Source organism: Hyperolius riggenbachi, chromosome 6, assembly GCF_040937935.1.
Source record: "Hyperolius riggenbachi isolate aHypRig1 chromosome 6, aHypRig1.pri, whole genome shotgun sequence".
Classification (NCBI taxonomy): Eukaryota; Metazoa; Chordata; class Amphibia; order Anura; family Hyperoliidae; genus Hyperolius; species Hyperolius riggenbachi.
This window is the reverse complement of record NC_090651.1, coordinates 343,824,418-343,844,359: the sequence shown is the minus strand read 5'-3', so window position 1 is coordinate 343,844,359 and position 19,942 is coordinate 343,824,418. Positions and strand designations below refer to the sequence as shown.

Here is a 19,942-nt window from a genome sequence, read left to right as displayed (position 1 = left end):
ACCTGAGCAGAGTGAAAACTATGGGAAAACAAATAAATAACCATATCACTATCCAGAGCGTGCAGAATGGTGTGAAAACATATTGCAAAAATGGGGGAGACAACACCTCAAAACAACCGAACCACGCTGGAAACTGTCCAGTGTGATGCAGTTGTTTTGAAGTGTTCTTTCCCCCATTTGGATAATATCATGATATCTGTATCATATAATGTTATATTTTGTTCCAGAGCTATACCCCAGAGAAGAATATGCAAATAACTTCTGCTGTTGAGAGAAGCAGGTCTAAGTAGTCTGCTACAGTACTTAAAGTACTACTCTATATTGTAGAGGTTTACTTCAGGGTCGCTATGAAGGCCGCACTCCAGGGATGCAACTTACAGTCTACAGTCCTTCCTATAGCCATACAGAATCACAGATTTGCTCTGTAGTCCTTTTGGCTAGAAGCAAATGACTACCAGAGGATGAATCCCTGAACAGGTAAGTTCCCTACTGAGTTTGGATCTTGGACTCCAGGCCTGCTGGCCACACTGGCTAATAAGTAGCAATGCTGCCTACCTATCATATCTTATTAGGTAGTTTGGGAGTTGCCACTTCCTGTGGACTTTCATGGTAAACATAACAATACCACAATGTAACTCTCCAAAAAGTAGATCAACATACGTCAACATGACTAGACAAATAAATAAGAAGAGGTTAATATTTTGAATAGTATATCTGGCTGTCGGAAATCTGTGGCTGACTCAGTCTAATGCTCTGCTTGATCTTACGGAGAGCTGGATTTGGGTGGCAGATGTTTAGTTTCATCAAGCAGCACCTGCAAGAGTTTTGGACGGCAGTGGAGGAGAAGTAGAAGATGATGGGGTCCAAGCTAGCATTAAATGTACTCAGAAGTAAGGCCGTTTCTCTCCATTTAAGGTTCTTCTTCAGAAAAAATCCCACCAAATGAGAGGCATTGTAAGGGGCGAAACACACAGCAAAAACTCCCAGGGTGGTAAGGACTAGGCCGATGGCTCTCTGCTTCTTCTCACGGAGGATGTGCGGAGAAGAGATGAGGATCTTGACAAAGCTGCCATAGCAGAAACAGGTAATGAGGAACGGGAAGCAAAACAAGAGGAGTCCCAACTCAAGACGGAATGGGAGAAGAACTTCCATCTGTTCTTTTGTGAAGTTGTCATAGCATACAAATCTGCTCGTTGCATTGGGAGTTCCATGGTACTCTGTAATATAGACAATGCTGCAGTGAGAAAACGAGCAGATCCATAAAAATCCACTGACTGTGGCGGCATAGCTGGGTTTGCGGTAGAGCTTGTACTTGAGGGGAAATGCCACCCCGAGGTACCTTTCCACACTGACTGCGGTGAGGAACAATGTGCTTGAGTAGATGGTGCTGAAGTAGAAGAGGCCAGAGAGCGGGCAGAGGAATGATGGCATCGCCCAGTGGCCTTGAAAAATCTCCACTACCTTGAAGGGCAAGAAGACCAGGAAGGATAAGTCAGATATAGTCAGGTTGAGGAGAAGGATGGAATTGGGTGTGGCCTTCACACGCAGCTTCTGGATCAAAGCGTGGAGTGCAAGGAGGTTGGTTGGGAAGCCAGTTACAATTGTTATGATGTATATGGCCAGGTACATATTCTTCTCATCTGGCGAAGGTGCCATTGTGTCTTCATGTCCTCTACAAACAAAACAGACAAGAAAAGTTAAGTTTACAAAGTTCACAATTAAACCAGACATATACTGTACTTCCAAATATCTATAAGAAGTCAAATTATTAATTTCATCTGCACTTATTTTGTATCCTAGAAAATGTTTCGCCATTAATGCAAGACACTTCCTGTTTTCAAATGAGGGTAAGGAAGAGCCCAATAATTTACTACGCTCAAACAATTTCCTCCGTTCAGACATCAAATTGTCTAGGTTACATTGCAGTAGGAATGGTCAATTAAATGTAAGTAATTCCTAGTTGATTCAGATTTATTTATTTTTTTCTAAGGAAATGCATGCAGCTTTAAAATGGGCCAATCGAATCCCACCTTGGGGTCATTTTAATTGGTCTATTTTCAAACTCTTTATATTTGCATACAAAAACTGCATAATCTTTGTCAACTTGGAATTATTTTCATCTCCCTGTGTTTGTGCCAGCTGCCTGGTGCGTATGTGCAGCACATGGCCTTCGGGCAGCACTTGTTGACAAGAGTGGGGCGTGGCTGGGATCGTGGGATTGCGGACGCATGCACGTCACGAGGGTGTGAACGTCGTATGCCAGTTGCCTAGCATCCATTATGAAACAGGATTTGAGACTAGTATTATATAAAGTTTCCACTGCAGGCGATGCATTTAGCATCAACTTGCATGGCCACTACAGTATTTCACTCATGTGTTAGCAATCTTCACAATGATTTGCCGGGGGGTCCAAGTTTTCTGGATCACAGCAGGTTCTCCAAGTTTAGTAATGGATATAATTACAAATTATGCCCCAGCCCCTCACCAAAATCTTGATGGGGCCCATCACATTCATACCCACTTCCCTCTCTTCCCTCATGGTGACCACCTCAGCCAAGAATCCCATCCGCCTGAAGCCATGGAAACAAGTGTGGCCATCACGACTCTCTCACCCATAACAAATTTGAAATTTGGCCACAATAACACATGCTCGGGTGGGGAATATTAAAGAAAGGGTAGGAAGTCGGGAATGTTCCTCCAATGTTACCCAAAGTTGAGTCAAAACCGAGCAGTTTCCTGCCGAGAGACCTGTACTTGGAGACTGGACCAATATACAAGAAAAATCAAATGTCATTCCCTCAACGGTGTACACCAATATACAAAATACATAATTGGTGACAAAGTACAAAGACGATATAAAATACAGAATTGGCAATGGCAGTGTTAACATGATAACATGATGAATGAAATGTATAATGATTTCCAGGACACAAAAGGGGAGAGAACCCTGCCCTTGAAAGCTTACAATCTAAAGGGACAATACTTGAGTTTAACTTTTTAGATTGCATGAATTAATGGTAAATGTTATTTCTGAATGCTTAACTAGTTTTTGTTTTGTTTTTTTCATATGTAAAAACAGTCACACCATAGGGTTCCTAACAAAAAAATGTATGTCAAGCGTCAAATCCGCTGTCAGTACCTATTTATAGTAATAGTTTGAACATTTAGGGCTAGGACCCTGTAAAACAAACACTTACGCTTTGTGTAGTGTTTTGTGCAGCGTTTTCTGACACGATTTTGGGTGATTTAAAAGCATTTGTAATGTCATTAATTAACAGCCTCTCAGAGGGGCTCACAATCTAATGTATGTATCATGTAGTGTATGCATCATAGTCTATGGTCAATTTAGAGGAAGCCAATTAACTTTTCTGTATGTTTTTGGCATGTGGGAAGAAGCCGGAGCGCCCAGAGGAAACCCACGCAGACACAGGGAGAATATACAAACTCCCATCAGATAGTGCCCTGGCTGGTATTGGAACCGGGGACGAAACCCAGCACTGCAAGCCGAGAGTGCTAACCACTGCGTCACCGTGCTGCCCATCCTATACTTTGTATTGGAGCGCAAACACTCCAAAAATGCTGAAGGAATGCAATTGCAATTTGGGGCAATCGCTCCTGTGGGTTCACCAGGCAGGTGGTGATGTTGGGATTTTGGATACTTTTGCCAGAAATACATTTCCCTGCAGGACGGTGAGAGCGCAGGTGCCAAATGACGCAGGGCAGCAGAAAAAACATGTAAACCTAACTAACCCTGTACCAGACACCTTGTGTCGTCGTGTCTGGGCACATGTGTGTATCATGCCTCACATATATTAGGACATATTCCACTCCACAGAAGCCCCTGAGGAAGCTGATTAAAGCGAAATAGGTCGGGCGAGGTGGACATTGGTGTGACAGTAGTGTTTTTATACAGGTGTATACACTTTCCCCAGTCCCTGCCATACAGGCCACATGTAAGTGCTTGGTTGTACAAGCTGTATACCTTTAATTAAGAAGTTTTCTCAATGCAACAGGCAAGTGATGGCACCAGAAGATTCATTGATATCATACACTATGCTGAGCTATACAGTGTGCCTTCTCTGTATCTATCTTTAGATGCAGAGGAGGCATTGGACAGGGTTCACTGGGGGTTCCTCTCAGTCACTCTAACCAAATTTGGGATCACAGGACTAATCCATCAAGGGATAATGGCTCTCTACTCTGGCCCCACAGCGAAGGCACCCTCTTCAGGATACTTATCCAAAGAAATCACTAATAGCACCCGCCGAGGCTGACCTTTATCCCCCTTATATTCACGCTTGTGATGGAAATACTAGCAACAGCAATACGCTCCAATCCGGACATGAAAGGAGTCTCAATAAACAATTACTCCCATAAAATAGGCCTATTTGCAGATGATACAATAATAGCACTCACTGAGCCCTTAAGCTCCCTTCCCCCCTGATGGAGACCTTGGAAGACTTCTCTGGTGTTTCATACTATAAAATCAACCAATCTAAGGGCCGGTTCACACTTGCGGTTCTCTGCCAAACGGACCGAATGATTTGACCGGATCCGGACCGGATCCGGATCGGAACCGTACGGTTCTGATCCGGATCCGATCCGGATCCGGTCAGTTTGCATCAGGTGTTCATCAGGATGCGATCCGGATCCGTTTGGCAAAAGATAGTAGAAAAGGAATAAAAATGTTGGGGTCTGGGAGGTCAGCAGAAGGGGGACCTGTGGAATCAGGCCCTCCGCTGTTTAGCACTCACCTCCACCTCCGACATACTGCCAACATCTCCAGCACGTTTAAAATCACTGCTGCTCCACTCTAAAATGCTTGCCCATGTGTCCTCATCCAAAATCGCCGCTTCAATACGCATAGGAAGTGGGGTAGAACATCCGGATTTTTAGCCAGTGTGTTGTGCGCTCTCCGGTTCTCATAGCTTTGTATTGGCCGGATGGTGCAGTCCGGCTCCGCCCCGGATACGGCTGCCGGAGGAGCCGGACCAAAAAATAGCGCATGTTGAAACGGACGCCGGAGTCCGGCCCGGATCCGGTCCGGCTCCGGTCCGGCAGAACGGACGCATGTGAACGGACGCATAGGCTTTCATTGCTATGCCGTGCGTCCGTTCCGTCCGTTCTGCAAGCGGTCCGGCTCCGGCACGGCGATTCCGGACGGCCACCGCTAATGTGAACCGGGCCTAAGTCTTTAATATTAGACATGCATATTGCAGAACACACCGCTCAAACTATGAAAAACAAATACCCCTTTCCCTGGGCATCCCATTCCATTCCATATCTAGGGATTCATCTCACAAAAAAAACACAGACTTATATAAAGCAAATCATATACCCTTTCTCAACAAAATGAAGAAGGAATTAAAAGAGCTCAGCATCACATAACCTTTCCTGGGCCGGTAGAATACTAGCATTTAAAATGCAAACCCTGCCCAAGCTTACGTATATCCTCAGAACGATTAATATTCCAAGCCCTGCAATCTTTTTTAAAGAGAACCCGGGGTTCTTACATAGCAATCCGCATACAGAGGCTGGGTCTGTCTATAGAGCCCAGCCTCTGTTGCTAGTTAGTTTCTTCCAAAGACCCCCCTGCGCGCTGTAAGACCCCATAAAACACAGCCGCGCTATGCGGCTGTGTTTACCTTACGAATGTCAGTCTCGGCTGCTCCCCCGCCTCCTGAATCGCTCCGGTCCCCGCCCGCGTCCCTTGCTTCCAATCAGCGGGGAGGGAAGGGACGTGGGCGGGGACCGGAGCGATTCAGGAGGCGGGGGAGAGCGAAGACTGACATTAGTGAGATAAACACAGCCGGCTGCGACACGCTGCATGTCGCCAGCGCGGCTGTGTTTTATGGGGTCTTACAGCGCGCAGGGGGGGGGCTTTGGAGGAAACTAACTAGCAACAGAGGCTGGGCTCTATAGACAGACCCAGCCTCTGTATGCGGATTGCTATGTAAGAACCCCGCCTCGGGTTCTCTTTAAAGATATTCACAAACTAATAGCAAATTACATATGGCAAGGGAAAAGACATAGAATGACTTTTAGAGTTATGACACTTCCTAGGAAACTAGGTGGGTTGGGAATTCCCTGTATAATATTGTTATATCATGCCTGCAATATTGAAATGTCCAAATCTTGGTGGTATAAATCAACAGAGGTCCCTCTATGGGCCCAAATAGAGAGCAATTTTGTAAAAAGAGATCTGAGTAACTTCCTAGTGGCACAATTAATCCAACAGTCAAAACAGGACATTATCTATCCCACTTTGCAAGCCACAGTGGCATCCTGGCGCTATTTACTCAAAAGCCATGCAAAGGGAGACTCAATACTTCCAAAGCTCCCCTTAACATTGATTCCCTTCCTTGTAGACAACACAAACCTGACTCACTGGATTAGTTTTAAAATCCCAGATATCACAGACTTACTTATTAATGGGAAACTAAAACCTTTCCCCCAATTACAAAAGCAGCTTTCCTTGCCCGCATCTGAATTTCTCTCTTATGGCCAACTCAAACAACTCTGGCACTCTATACAAGGCAATATACCCTCATTCCCTAAAGCTATATCCCAATTTGTTAGAGCAACAACACCTAAAAAGAAAGGCATCTCCTTGTGCTACATGGAAATCCTTGGATCTTCTGATGATTGTATTTTAAAATATGTGAAATATTGGTAATATGAGTTAAAAGTAGATATTTCAGTAGATCAAGTACGATTAGCATTATTACAGGTAACTAAATACTCAAAATGTAATACCCACTGGGAAACACTCCAGAAAACCCTACTACACTGGTACTCCACTCCCTCTCGCCTATCCAAATTCAAAGATGGCCCTTCCTCGGACTGTTGGAGAAACTGCAACTATCTAGGAACGCTACCTCACATATTTTGGTACTGCAAACCAATCCAGACCCTTAGGAAAGCAATAAACTCTTATATCTCAACTACCATTTGGTCATCTTTTCAGCTAACCCCACAACTTGCGGTACTACATGTGGGACTTGATAATATACCAACTCCACACAGATTGGAAATCACTCAAATACTTTGTATTACTCGTCACCTGATTGCATCCAACTGGCGTACACCGTTACCCCTACGCTACCACAAATAACTGCCCAATTCGCTTTGAACTTGAATATAGAGAAGAGACTGCGCCATACCATTCACTAATCAACCTGTTGATGATCATTGAATATTCTCTCAAATTCTGTCCTACTGGAGTATACGGAACCTCATACCCAATATAGCAACAGATAATGTTCTTTGTTATTGATACGTTTGCGTTTAAAAAATGTACATAATGTTTGCAACTAACATCTATTCTGCCTAATAGCAGTCCAATGTCAAAGCAATGTTGAATTTGTATTTCCTTTTGAATGCTACTGTATGCATATCTTTTTGGCAAATAAAAACTAATGTTTAAAAAAAAAGTTTTCTCAATGCATTTAGTACGTTACGCACTTAGGGGGGTTTTACATGGTTCTTCACTTGGACTGAGATTTGGAGGCTTGAAGAGGCTGCCTGAAGAGTATTCGTCATTATTCCAGGTTTACCTAACAGAGTGCATTGAGACCTTATAGTTTGGGTCTGCTGTAGTCTGGTAAGCAGGGCCAGTTTTACCATAAGGCACTGTAGGCTTGAGTCTATGGGCGCCTGATGATGAAAAGGTAGCTTACTCCCCGCCTCGAGTTCCTCCCTCCTTACCTATGCAGAGTCCCAAGTGGAGCATAAATGAGAGATTTCTCAACCAGCTATCAGCATTCCACTGAGGAGATCTCCCTTCAGTCAAGGGCACCTCTAGCTACCTAATAAGTGGGGGCACCTCTAGCTACTTAGGTAGCCAGAGGTACACTCAGTATTAAGGGACACCTGTAGCTATCTACTTCGGGCAGGGGAAGTAAAGGAGGAGTGACAGCGGGGTCAGCCAGCACATTTGGAGTGCAGTTCAGTGGGAGGGTTGTGCGTTCGTGGAGGGTGGAGTCTAGGGTGCCAGGACATCTGTGCTTATAGGCTGTAAGCCCTTCTCCTTATATGGTAAGTAAATAAAGCGCTGAAGTTTTTGAAGACACATATTCCACTTTTGTTTAAAAGAAAAATGACTACTCTACATCAGTTCTAAACAAGTCATTTTTCAATTTGCTATTAAACCGTATTGTTCCATTTAACTTAAGAAGACATCCAAACTCACATTGCATTGTTTTCCCCTAAGCATTAAATCTGGACATTTCTGTGTGGTCCCTAAAGGGGAACTGAGGAGAGAGGTATATGGAGGCTGCCATGTTTATTTCCTTTTAAGCAATACCAGTTGCCTGGCAGCCCTGCTGATCCTCTGCCTCTAATACTATTAGCCATAGCCCCTGAACAAGCATGCAGCAGATCAAGTGTTTCAGACTTTTAAGTCAGATCTGACAAGACTAGCTGCATGCTTGTTTCTGGTGTTATTCAGACACTACTGCAGAGAAATAGACCAGCAGGGCTGCCAGGCAACTGGTATTGATTAAAAGGACATAAATATGGCAGCCTCCATATACCTCTTACTTCAGTTCCCCTTTAACGTATGGCCCTAACTCCTATATTCCTGCATGAGTAATCAGCAGAGGCTTTGGAGTAATTACCTGCAGTAATCATCCATCTAACACACCCCCGCCAGTCAGTGTGCTGTCAATAAGGCTGTGCAGTTAGTGTTGGGCGAACACCTAGATGTTCGGGTTCGCGAACGTTCGCCGAACATCGCCGCGATGTTCGGGTGTTCGCGCCGAACTCCGAACATAATGGAAGTCAATGGGGACCCGAACTTTTGTGCTTTGTAAAGCTTCCTTACATGCTACATACCCCAAATTTGCAGGGTATGTGCACCTTGGGAGTGGGTACAAGAGGAAAAAAATATATTTAAAAAAGATCTTATAGTTTTTGAGAAAATTGATTGTAAAGTTTCAAAGGAAAAACTGTCTTTTAAATGCGGAAAATGTCACAGGTAACATGCCTTTTGTCGCCATGCAGTCATAAATGTAATACAGAGAAGAGGTTCCAGGAAAAGTGACCGGTAACCGTAACGCTAACCCAGCAGCAGCACACGTGATGGAACAGGAGGAGGGCGGCGCAGGAGGAGAAGGCCACGCTTTGAGACACAACCCAGGCCTTGCATGAGGACAAGAAGCGTGCGGATAGCAATGCTTTTTGCCGCCATGCAGTCATAAATGTAATAAAGATGAGAGGTTCAATAAACAGGGACCGGAAACGCTAACCCAGCAGCAGCAGCAGCAGCACACGTGATGGAACAGGAGGAGGCGCAGGAGGAGAAGGCCACGCTTTTTGAGACACAGCATCCCAGGCCTTGCATGAGGACAAATAGCGTGCGGATATAGCAATGCTTTTTGCCGCCATGCAGTCATAAATGTAATAAAGATGAGAGGTTCAATAAACAGGGACCGGAAACGCTAACCCAGCAGCAGCAGCAGCAGCAGCAGCACACGTGATGGAACAGGAGGAGGCGCAGGAGGAGAAGGCCATGCTTTTTGAAACACAGCATCCCAGGCCTTGCATGAGGACAAATAGCGTGCGGATATAGCAATGCTTTTTGCCGCCATGCAGTCATAAATGTAATAAAGATGAGAGGTTCAATAAACAGGGACCGGAAACGCTAACCCAACAGCAGCAGCAGCAGCAGCACACGTGATGGAACAGGAGGAGGCGCAGGAGGAGAAGGCCACGCTTTGAGACACAACAACCCAGGCCTTGCATGAGGACAAGAAGCGTGCGGATAGCATGCTTTTTACTGCCATGCAGTCATAAATGTAATAAAGATGAGAGGTTCCATAAACAGGGACCGGCAACGCTAACCCAGCAGCAGCAGACATGATGGAACAGGAGGAGGCGCAGGAGGAGAAGGCCACAGAATGCTATATAGTGTGGCTGAGCGAGGTACACAGAGTGGCAGTAAACAGAATGCTATATAGTGTGGCTGAGCGAGTGGTGTACTAATATTCCCAGCAGACACAGAGTGGCAGTAAACAGAATGCTATATAGTGTGGCTGAGCGAGGTACACAGAGTGGCAGTAAACAGAATGCTATATAGTGTGGCTGAGCGAGCGGTCTACTACTATTCCCAGCAGACACAGAGTGGCAGTAAACAGAATGCTATATAGTGTGGCTGAGCGAGGTACACAGAGTGGCAGTAAACAAAATGCTATATAGTGTGGCTGAGCGAGCGGTGTACTACTATTCCCAGCAGACACAGAGTGGCAGTAAACAGAATGCTATATAGTGTGGCTGAGCGAGGTACACAGAGTGGCAGTAAACAGAATGCTATATAGTGTGGCTGAGCGAGCGGTGTACTACTATTCCCAGCAGCGACACAATGACTGGGGGGACCCTGGCTAGCGTGGCTGGAGCACGAACTACCCTGCCTGCCTACCCAAAGCTAAACACACAGACAAATGGCGGAGATATGACGTGGTTCGGGTATTTATTTACCCGAACCACGTGACAGTTCGGCCAATCAGAGCGCGTTCGGGTCCGAACCACGTGACCCGTTCGGCCAATCACAGCGCTAGCCGAACGTTCGGGGAACGTTCGGCCATGCGCTCTTAGTTCGGCCATGTGGCCGAACGGTTTGGCCGAACACCATCAGGTGTTCGGCCGAACTCGAACATCACCCGAACAGGGTGATGTTCTGCAGAACCCGAACAGTGGCGAACACTGTTCGCCCAACACTATGTGCAGTGCCTGATTTTACCTCTGCTCATCCATCAGGGTAAGTTGGGAAAATGGTTGTCACAATCATTCAGTGTAACGTATAGATAATCTGTGTAATGTATGGATCTCAACAAGAATGGAGGGATCTCAACAAGAATTGCAAACCTGTAGTCAATAAAAAAAAAGTTAGATACTTACTACCAGGGGCATAAGCCACGTAACTACTATGTATGGGGCCCTCTAGGTCCATAGCCTCCCCTTTCTCCCCCCAAGGGACCAATCAGGCAGCCAGTAAACAAACCTCTCTGCCACCCCCACCCACCATGCAGAGTAGTGCAGGGAGCATGAGTCTTACGAGACGAAACGTGTTGGGTTGTGCAAGGCGAAGGGTGTTTGAATGGTGGCGCAGTTTGGCATCCTTTGCGATTGCGGATGGCGATGCTGTGGGTGCAGTGTCCCGGGAACACCTGTATACTACATGCTATTTATCTCTGACAATTTGTACGTGCAATACTTGCTTTTAAACTTGTGTGTGTGTATAGTTATACACCCTTTGCCTGCCGTACCAAATCTAGCAGGAATTGCATAAATTAGGAAGCATTGCGGTTGGAGGCTTTGGTTGGACGTAATTATAATGTAATGGTTTAGGGGCCCCGGCCAGTGAGAGTGTCTGGGACCCCCAGCTGTTGTGTGAACCAGTGTTTGTGGACATCTTTTTTAGGCTGCTTTGACCTTTATCAGTGCAAAGTACAGAATGGATCTTACTCTGAGCGGGCAGGATTTATGAGAGTGACCAAAACCACCAGGATTTTTGCAATGGGTCAAATGGAACGAAGCAACTTAAAAACCCGCATTGACCTGAAGCAGAACAGCTGAAGTAAATAGCAAGAGGCTTTGTGGGTGGGGCTGTTGCTTCTTGTCTCAGCATTGTCATACTTTGTAAGGGGGAGTGACATAGACCTAGCTCTTAAAAGAATACTGGGGTCTCTAGCTCTGGAGGTCTGTGCTGGAGGAAGTGGCTAGTGAGGAGCTCCTGAACAGTTACTTTAGCAGTGTTTTATTTGGCAACCTCTAATCAAGGAGCTTCTGCACAGATAATGGGTGTAAAGGCTTCCCAGGGCTAAGGAAGCTTTATGCCTGGATTTGGGACTTTACGAGAAGGACAGTAGACTTGTGTGACCTTATGTTATTAGAAGACTTGGCTACGAAAATCTAACAGCCTTGTCATCAAGGATCACCAATAAAATTTATTCCAAGTCTCTATGGCTTCCTTCCTGAGATTAAACAAGACTTGCTCACCGGGAAGCCAGTAATTTGAGACAGGAAGTTGCGGCTGCGTATGTGGCCACCAAACCAACCACTTGTGACATCAGTATTGCGGAATCCTCGCATTAATCTGTACTTGTGAACACCCATTGCTTCTCCATGAAGATATCTTGTATGAGCCAATGTTCAGTGTAACATATTGCTGATAATATGGGCTCATGCACTAACACTGTAAGGGTTAGGTCACTTCATCATAATTTAAAGTTTACCCGAGGTGTGGAATTTGCATAATAATTGGACACAGAGGCATGTTAGTGAGTCCAGTACATACTGTACTTCTGTCCCTCCGTCTCCATTCTGTCCCCCGTCCCCGGCAGCTGCACCAGTTCCCCGAAATCGGAGACAAGGAGCTTGTCTGCAGCTTGTACAGGAAGGGGCATCCTTTGCAGGAGGAGTGTCACTACTGCACACCCCCCACCCCTGCATCGGGAACGTCCCTCACTCCGCCTCTTTGTGGTCACTCACACATAGCAGGCTACAGGCATAGAAAAAAAGTGCACTACTCTCAAAAATGTGTCATGGCCCAGAAGTACAGCCATTTTGGATGATGATTCAGGAATCTTTCCAGGGACTTGGTGGACGGCAGGAGCCACGTAGCATGGCGAAAAGCGGAGCATTAGAATCAGAATGTTATTTGTACATCAGAATCATTTATTGCGCCAAGTACAAACAGGCGCCGGACCCGGCATTGGTTTTGGCTTACACAGGTTCTGGAAGGATGGGGGGATAATTTTCAGAAGCCAAGAGCCGAGGCTGCTATACTACCTAATCAGCGTTACCTAACGAATCAGCATTGTTTATTTCATCAGCACAAGTGTTTTAGGACAAGTTCTCTTAAGGGAGATGACTGTAAAAAATTTCCACCCTGAGGACTGTTCTCAGAGGCGGAGATGCTGGTGATAGAATTATAGTCCACAGCTACACAATGGAGAGAACTGTATAAACAAGACTCTCTGGAGATTCATTAGAATATATAATAGCAGTTCTCAGCGGAGATTCTGTTCCACTGTATAATTCCGCTCTTTGTCTGCAGGACTCTGCTAGAGAGGGGCAAGCCTGATGTTTGTGCAGGAATGTTATTGTTTAGCTGCTGCAAATATCTACACTGCTTATTCTGTGTTTCGCTGTTTGCAGTCTTCAGAACTCTTTTTCACTGACAGCTGAACTGCTGTCTTGTATAACAGTTAAAGTGAAACTGTAATGGAAAAAAACAGCCCCTGGGGGGTATTTACCTCAGGAGGGGGAAGCCTCTGAATCCTAATGAGGCTTCCCTCATCATCCTCCCTTCGTTGCTGTGCTTGAAGCCTTCAAAACAGGTCCGAATTTATCCCACAGGGGCCGATAGGCACAGAAATCGTTGCACCTTAGACTTCGCCCTCCATGAACCAAGAAACCTCCACCAAACTGCACAGCAAGTGTGCTGGCTGGCCCAGCAGTCACTTCTCCCTTACCCGCCATAGGTAGCTACAGGTGCCCCTTAGTATTGGGCAAGCAGAGGTACCCTTAATTTTAAATAGCTAAAGGGGCCCCCAAGTATTAAGTAGCTAGAGGAACCTCAATATTAATCTAAGTAGCTAGAGCACAGGTGTCGAACTCCAGGCCTGGAGGGCCAGATCCATGCCAGTGTTTAGCATGGACTGAGAAAGAGAGGAATGTGTTCTACCTGAAGGACCACACCTTTCCTGATTCAGACCCATCAATTCATTTGAGCTGTGTCAAAAATGTGTGAGGGCCTCAACCCTCGTAAGACCGGTTTGACTTCCCTGAGCTAGAGGAACCTAAGTAGCTAGAGGTGCCCCTCACTGAAGGAAGATCTGGTAAGTGGAATGCCGTGAGCCGGGTGATTAACCCCTCATTCACACTCTCAACAGGACTCTGTATAGGGAAGAAGGGAGGGAGGCACTTGGGAAGGGGAGTAGCCGTCGTGCCTATAGTGCATTATGGTAAATCCGGCACTGCTTCCAATCATATTTGCCTACCACGATCCAGAGCAGGTGCAGTAGTGGCTCAGGCGAAAGTAGCCGAGCCAGATCAGGTCCTCTCTACCGCGCAGGCGCAGGTGACTCGCGCCTGCGCAGTAGAGCAGACCTGATGGGGCTCGGCTATTTCCTCCTTAGCCCATCGGAAAGCAACTTTTGCGCCTGCGCTGGATCCCTGGAGGTAACTATTGCCGCGCCTGCACAGTGCTTGTCGGGGGAATTTTCTGGGGAGCCAGAGCTAGACCACTGAGGCTGCAGAGGATGGGGGAAGCCTCATTAGAATACTGAGGTCTCCTCCTCCTCCCGAGGTTTCTACAAATGTCCTGGAAGTTTGGAGAATGCAAGTATTAGAAGCCTTTGTTTTTGTCCAAAACTCCCCCTCCCCAAACCCTTCCCCTCCCTCTGCCATTTCTTGATACACAATAGGGCTATGTTGCCACGTCAGACACAAACAGAGGAGTGGTCCTTTAACTGTAATGAAACACAGTGAAGCCAAGTAAGAGCATTAAACCAACATCCTCAGGAGGAAATTCTATTAAACAAAGGAAATGTCAGCCAAGCAGTGATGGAGGATGATGGATTTACCACTTATTTATGTGTATGAATATGAAGGAGACACTTGAGATCTGAACATCTAGTTCCCAGAATCTCCAGATAGTCCTTATAACAGGCCTAATATAAAGAGCATGGAAAACACTGCTGTAAATGAACCACAATGCAGATACATTACACTTAAAGCGGAATATAACCCAGCATTTCAACTTTGCTCTAAAACATTATTTACAGCATATTATATGCAACCAGCATTTTTTTTTTTACTAGACCAGCATTGGAAGGGTTACACACAGAGCTTTAAGGTTCCTGGAGAGAACTGCTCCCAGCAGCTGAAGTTTAGATAGATACATTTAAGCAAAACAAAATGTAACAACTGTGGAATGTGACTCACTCTCTCTGACTGTGCAGGCGCTGGAGGACAGCCAAAGAGTGTGTAACATTCCTCACTTGTTACATTTTGTTTTGCTTAAATGTATCTATCTAAGCTTCGGATGCGGCAGCATGTCTTTCCAGGAACTTTAAAGCTCTGTGTGTAACCCTGCCAATGCTGGTCTAGTAAAAAAAAAATGCTGGTTGCATATAATATGCTGTAAATAATGTTTTAGAGCAAAGTTGAAATGCTGGGTTATATTCTGCTTTAACTGTATACGAATAAGCGTAGCTAACAACCACTCTCAAAGCAGAACTAAATCTCTCAGGGCAGTCATACTGATAGTTCACACTACCACTGAGACAGCATAGGGGGGAAATTAATGCAGTAATGACAGGGAGGGGGGATGAGATGTGATGGAAGTAACGATTGCTATCTAATATAGATCACCTTGATATAGGGCCTGATCCAATTCACTTTTTTTCCTAAGTTATCTCATTTTTCATGTTCTACTTAAAATAAGTTTTCAGCACTCTGCAATTGAAAAAGTACCAAAAAGTAGGTGAAAAGGTACTATCAAAATATCCTGAGTATTTTCTTGCTCGCTGTTGGCTTAAAAGACATTTGATGGATAAGATGTGAAAATATCACCTAGGAGAAAAATTAGGAGAAAAAGTGAATAAGATTGGGGCGATAATTTTTTATGCAGGGGTTCCCTGAGATCCAAAAATGTTCGGAAGTCTTCTTCCAGGCACAAAGAGGTGAGAGAGGCTCCCCATGATCTTCATGATTAGAAGTGTGGTGGGACATGACTGGAGGTGTGGTGGGGACATGACTGGAGGTGTGGTGGGACATGACTGGAGGTATGGTAAAGGTATGACTGGAGGTGTGGTGGGACATGACTGGAGGTGTGGTGGGGACGTGACTGGAGGTGTGGTGGGGACATGACTGGAGGTGTGGTGGGACATGACTGGAGGTGTGGTGGGGACATGACTGGAGGTGTGGTAGGGACATGACTGGAGATATGGTAAAGGTATGACTGGTATGACTGGAGGTGTGGTGGGGACATGACTGGAAGTGTGGTGGGGACATGACTGGAGGTGTGGTGCGACATGACTGGAGGTGTGGTGCGACATGACTGGAGATGTGGTAAAGGTATGAGTGGAGGTGTGGTGGGACATGACTGGAGGTGTGGTTGGACATGACTGGGGGTATGGTGAGAACATGACTGGAGGTGTGGTGGGGACATGACTGGAGGTATGATGGAGGTCTGACTAGAGGTGTGGTGGGGACATGACTAGAGGTATGTTGGATGTATGAATGGATTCGTAGTGAATCGTGCCCGGAATTGGTTGTGGTACACATGGCATAGGCATTTCTTTACATGAAAGACAGAACACGAACAGACAGGTATATACAATGAGATGGGTATAGCAGCATGCATTTTAGAAACTGGGGAACATTTCATTTGAGGGCACTGGTAGCTAGAGTGTGGGGCAGTACTGCCCAGAGTGGTGAGAGATCAGGGATCAGAGCATTGGCTAGGGACTAGGCGCTGCGGACAGTTTTGGAGGGAGGATGTGGAGTTCAGGTGGAGGACAGCTTCAGGGAAGAATGTGTTCCTGCGCCTGGTAGTTCTGGAATAGATGGTCCTGTAACGTCGGCCTGTTTGCATAAATTTGAAGTGGCAGTTACCCGGGTGAGAGGGGTCCCGTGAAATCTTGGAAGCCCTCAACCCCAGTCTCGCTGTGTGGAGAAGGTCCAGAGGTGGCAGGGGCGATCCTATGATCTTCTCCGCGGTGTTAATTACCCTTTGGAGTTTGTACTTGTCCTTAGCGGATGACCCAGCATACCATACAATGACGGAGGAGCAGAGTATTGATTCTGTGGTAGCGGTGTAAAAGCTGGTCAGCAGTTCGCGTGGCATACCGAATTTCTTCAGTTGACGCAAAAAGAATAGCCTCTGCTGGGCCTTCTTTTGTATCCTGGAAGTGTTTTGCTCCCACCTAAGGCCGTTAGTTATGGTTGTACCGAGGAACCGTACGTCGGACACCCTGGAGACTGCAGTTCCATCAATGAAGACTGGGGGGAGCGTGGAGGGTGCTTCCTAAAGTCTACAATGAGCTCAACAGTTTTTGTCACATTGAGAACGAGCTTGTTACCCTTGCACCAATTGCTGATCCTCTCAATCTCGCTTCGGTAAGTGTGCTCACCTCTGTTGTCGATAAGGCTGATGATAGTGGTATCGTCTGCGAATTTAATGACTTTGACCGGGTCTGCAGATGAGGTACAGTTGTTGGTGTACAGAGAAAAGAGTAGCGGGGACAGCACACACCCTTGCGGAGCCCCTACGTTGGTGGTTTTTTCGTGGGAGTAGCAGTTTCCGAGCATAACCCGCTGCGTTCTGTTGGAGAGAAAGTCATTGACCCATGCACACAGGGTGGGATTGACTCCAAGCTGCCTAAGGTTGTCGAGCAGGATGACCGGGCAGATGGTGTTGAACGCAGAGCTAAAATCCAAGAACAGGATCCTGGCATAGGAGTCTGGTTTGTCGAGGTGTTCTGTGATGTGTGCCAGGCTGATGTTTATGGCATCCTCCACGGACCTGTTGGCTCTGTATGCAAACTGGTGTGGGTCGAGGAGGGCATCAGTGGAGCACTTCAGGAGGGCAAGAACAACACGTTCGAGGATCTTTGCGATGACAGGGGTAAGGGCTACAGGCCTGAAGTTGCTAAGTTCTGTGTTCCCTGGCTTTTTGGGAACTGGGATAATTAGAGATCTTTTGAGGCAGGAGGGTACTTTGCCTTCCGCTAGGGACCTGTTGAAGATAGGGGTCAGGGCGGGAGCAAGTTGATCTGCGCCGGTTCTCAGGCAGGTTGATGACACACCGTCTGGACCAGTGGCTTTCCTGGGGTTGATTCTGCGTAGGAGTCTCAGTACTTCCGCTTCCTGAACCACAACTGGCACAGGGGGGGTCATGACCCGGCAGTGAGGATGGGAGGGGAGGAGCTTCTCCTGGCACAGGTGCAGGGACCCCAAGCTGCACAGATTGGTGCTCGAATCTGCAGTAGAACTCGTTGAGCTCTGCAGCCAGTTGGGTGCTTGGGGCCGCATGTTGTGCGGGGGCTTTGAAGTTCGTCACTGTCCTAAAGCCTTTCCATACCTCCCGTGGGTTGTTGGGCTGGAGACTAAGACCCAGTTTGTCAGAATAGGCTCTTTTTGCATCTCTCAGTTCTCAGTTTATGGAGTTCCTAGCTGCCCTGAACTCCTCAGGGGAGCCAGACTTGTGTGCCTCTTCCTTGAGTTTTCGCAGCCGGCGCAGCTTGCTGTTGAACCAAGGCTTGTTGTTTGGGAAGACCTTGAAGGTCTTGGATGGGACACATAACTCTTCGCAGAAGCTGATATAGGAAGTGACATTCTCTGTCCACTCCTCCAGGTAGGGTGCCTCTAAGGTTGTCCAATCGGTGCAGTCGAAACATGCCTGTAGCTCAAGCTTTGCCTCCTCCGTCCATTTCCTGACAGTCCTGGTGATGAGCTTTGAGGACTGAAGGAGCCTTCTGTAGGTGGGGATCAGGTGGATAAGGTTATGGTCAGAGTTCCCCAGGGCAGCTCCCTGAACAGCTTTGTACGCGTTCTTTAGAACTGTGCAGCAATGGTCTAGGGTGTTGTGATTTCTGGTGGGGCACGTGATGTGCTGCTTATACCGAGGCAACTCCTACCGCAGATTTGCATTGTTGAAGTCTCCCAGAATGATAAAGAGGGCTTCCGGAAGTGCAGTTTCCCACTGGGAGATGGTGTCACTAAGTGTTCGGATGGCATCTGTGGTGTTAGCGTCCGGGGGGATGTAGACCCCGATGAGGACAAATGAGGAGAACTCCCTGGGTGCATACTGTGGCGTGCAGTTCAAGGCTAGGAGCTCAACGTCTGGTGTGCAGACCTTGCTTAGGGTTGCTGAGCTAGTGCACCAAGCGGTGTTAATGTAAAAGCATATGCCTCTTCCCCTCTTTTTTCCCGAGAGGGCCTGATCACGATCTGCACGGAGGAGGTTGTAGCCCGGCACGTGTAGTGAGTTGTCCGGTACATTGTCATTCAACCAGGTCTCGGTGAAGCAGAGGACTGGAGTGTTCTTGGTGATGGAGGATTTGTTGTCAAGCAGTAGGAGTAGCTCATCCACCTTGTTGGGGAGGGAGCATACATTTGAAAGAAGGATGGCCGGGACTGGAGAGCGAAGTCCTTTCCTTTTTAGTCTCACCAGTGCACCTGCTCTTCTCCCCCTGTGGCGAATTTTCCTTGGGGGAGCGTTGACGCTGCCAGTCAGGTGATCAATGTGAGCCCAGATTACATCCTGCAGGGGAGGTCCTGGTGATGGATAGCTCTGGGATAGGGGTTCCCACACCAGTAACTCCTCTCTGGACAGAGGGGCAAAGTACCGGGTTGCCATAGAGTGGTATTCCCCTTCGCTAAGTGGTGGCGGAGGGGCCGGTAGAGTTCGGTTATGACCGTGCGGTGATCGGCCGAGGAGCAGTGCGTGCACAGTAGTGAGAGCTAGTGCGGGCGGCTCAGTGGCCGGGATGCTGGACATGACTGGAGGTGTGGTGCAATATGAATGGAGGTCTGGTGAAGGTATAACTGGAGGTGTGACAAGGACATGACCGGAGGTGTGGTGTGACATGACTGGAGGTATGATAAAGGTATGACTGGAGGTGTGGTGGGGCATGACTAGAGGTGTGGTGGGAACATGACTAGAGGTATGGAGAATGTATGAATGGATTCGTAGTGAGGACATGACTGGAGGTGTGGTGAGATATGACCGGAGGTGTGGTGGGGACATGGTTGGAGGTATGGTAAAGGTATGACTTTAGGTATGGTGGTGGGGACATGGCTGGAGATAGGGTGGGGACATGACTGGAGGTATGGTAAAGGTATGACTGGAGGTGTGGTGGTAGGGACATGACTGGAGGTATGGTGGTGTGGACATGACTGGAGATGTGGTGGGGACATGACTGGAGGTATG

General features: G+C 47.0%; 1 protein-coding gene across 7 annotated transcripts in view; it reads right to left on the bottom strand.

Annotated features, from left to right (window-relative positions):
* Window positions 1-679: 679 nt before the first annotated feature.
* The window catches only part of LOC137522961 (free fatty acid receptor 2-like), a 112,973-nt gene continuing 93,710 nt past the window's right edge, over window positions 680-19,942 (bottom strand). For all 7 annotated transcript variants that reach the window (XM_068243128.1, XM_068243124.1, XM_068243129.1 and 4 more), the window contains exon 2: window positions 680-1,672. In XM_068243128.1, coding sequence (XP_068099229.1) covers window positions 694-1,656 — 963 coding nt within the window. In that variant the 5' untranslated portion in view covers window positions 1,657-1,672 and the 3' untranslated portion in view covers window positions 680-693. The remainder of the gene's footprint in view (window positions 1,673-19,942) is intronic.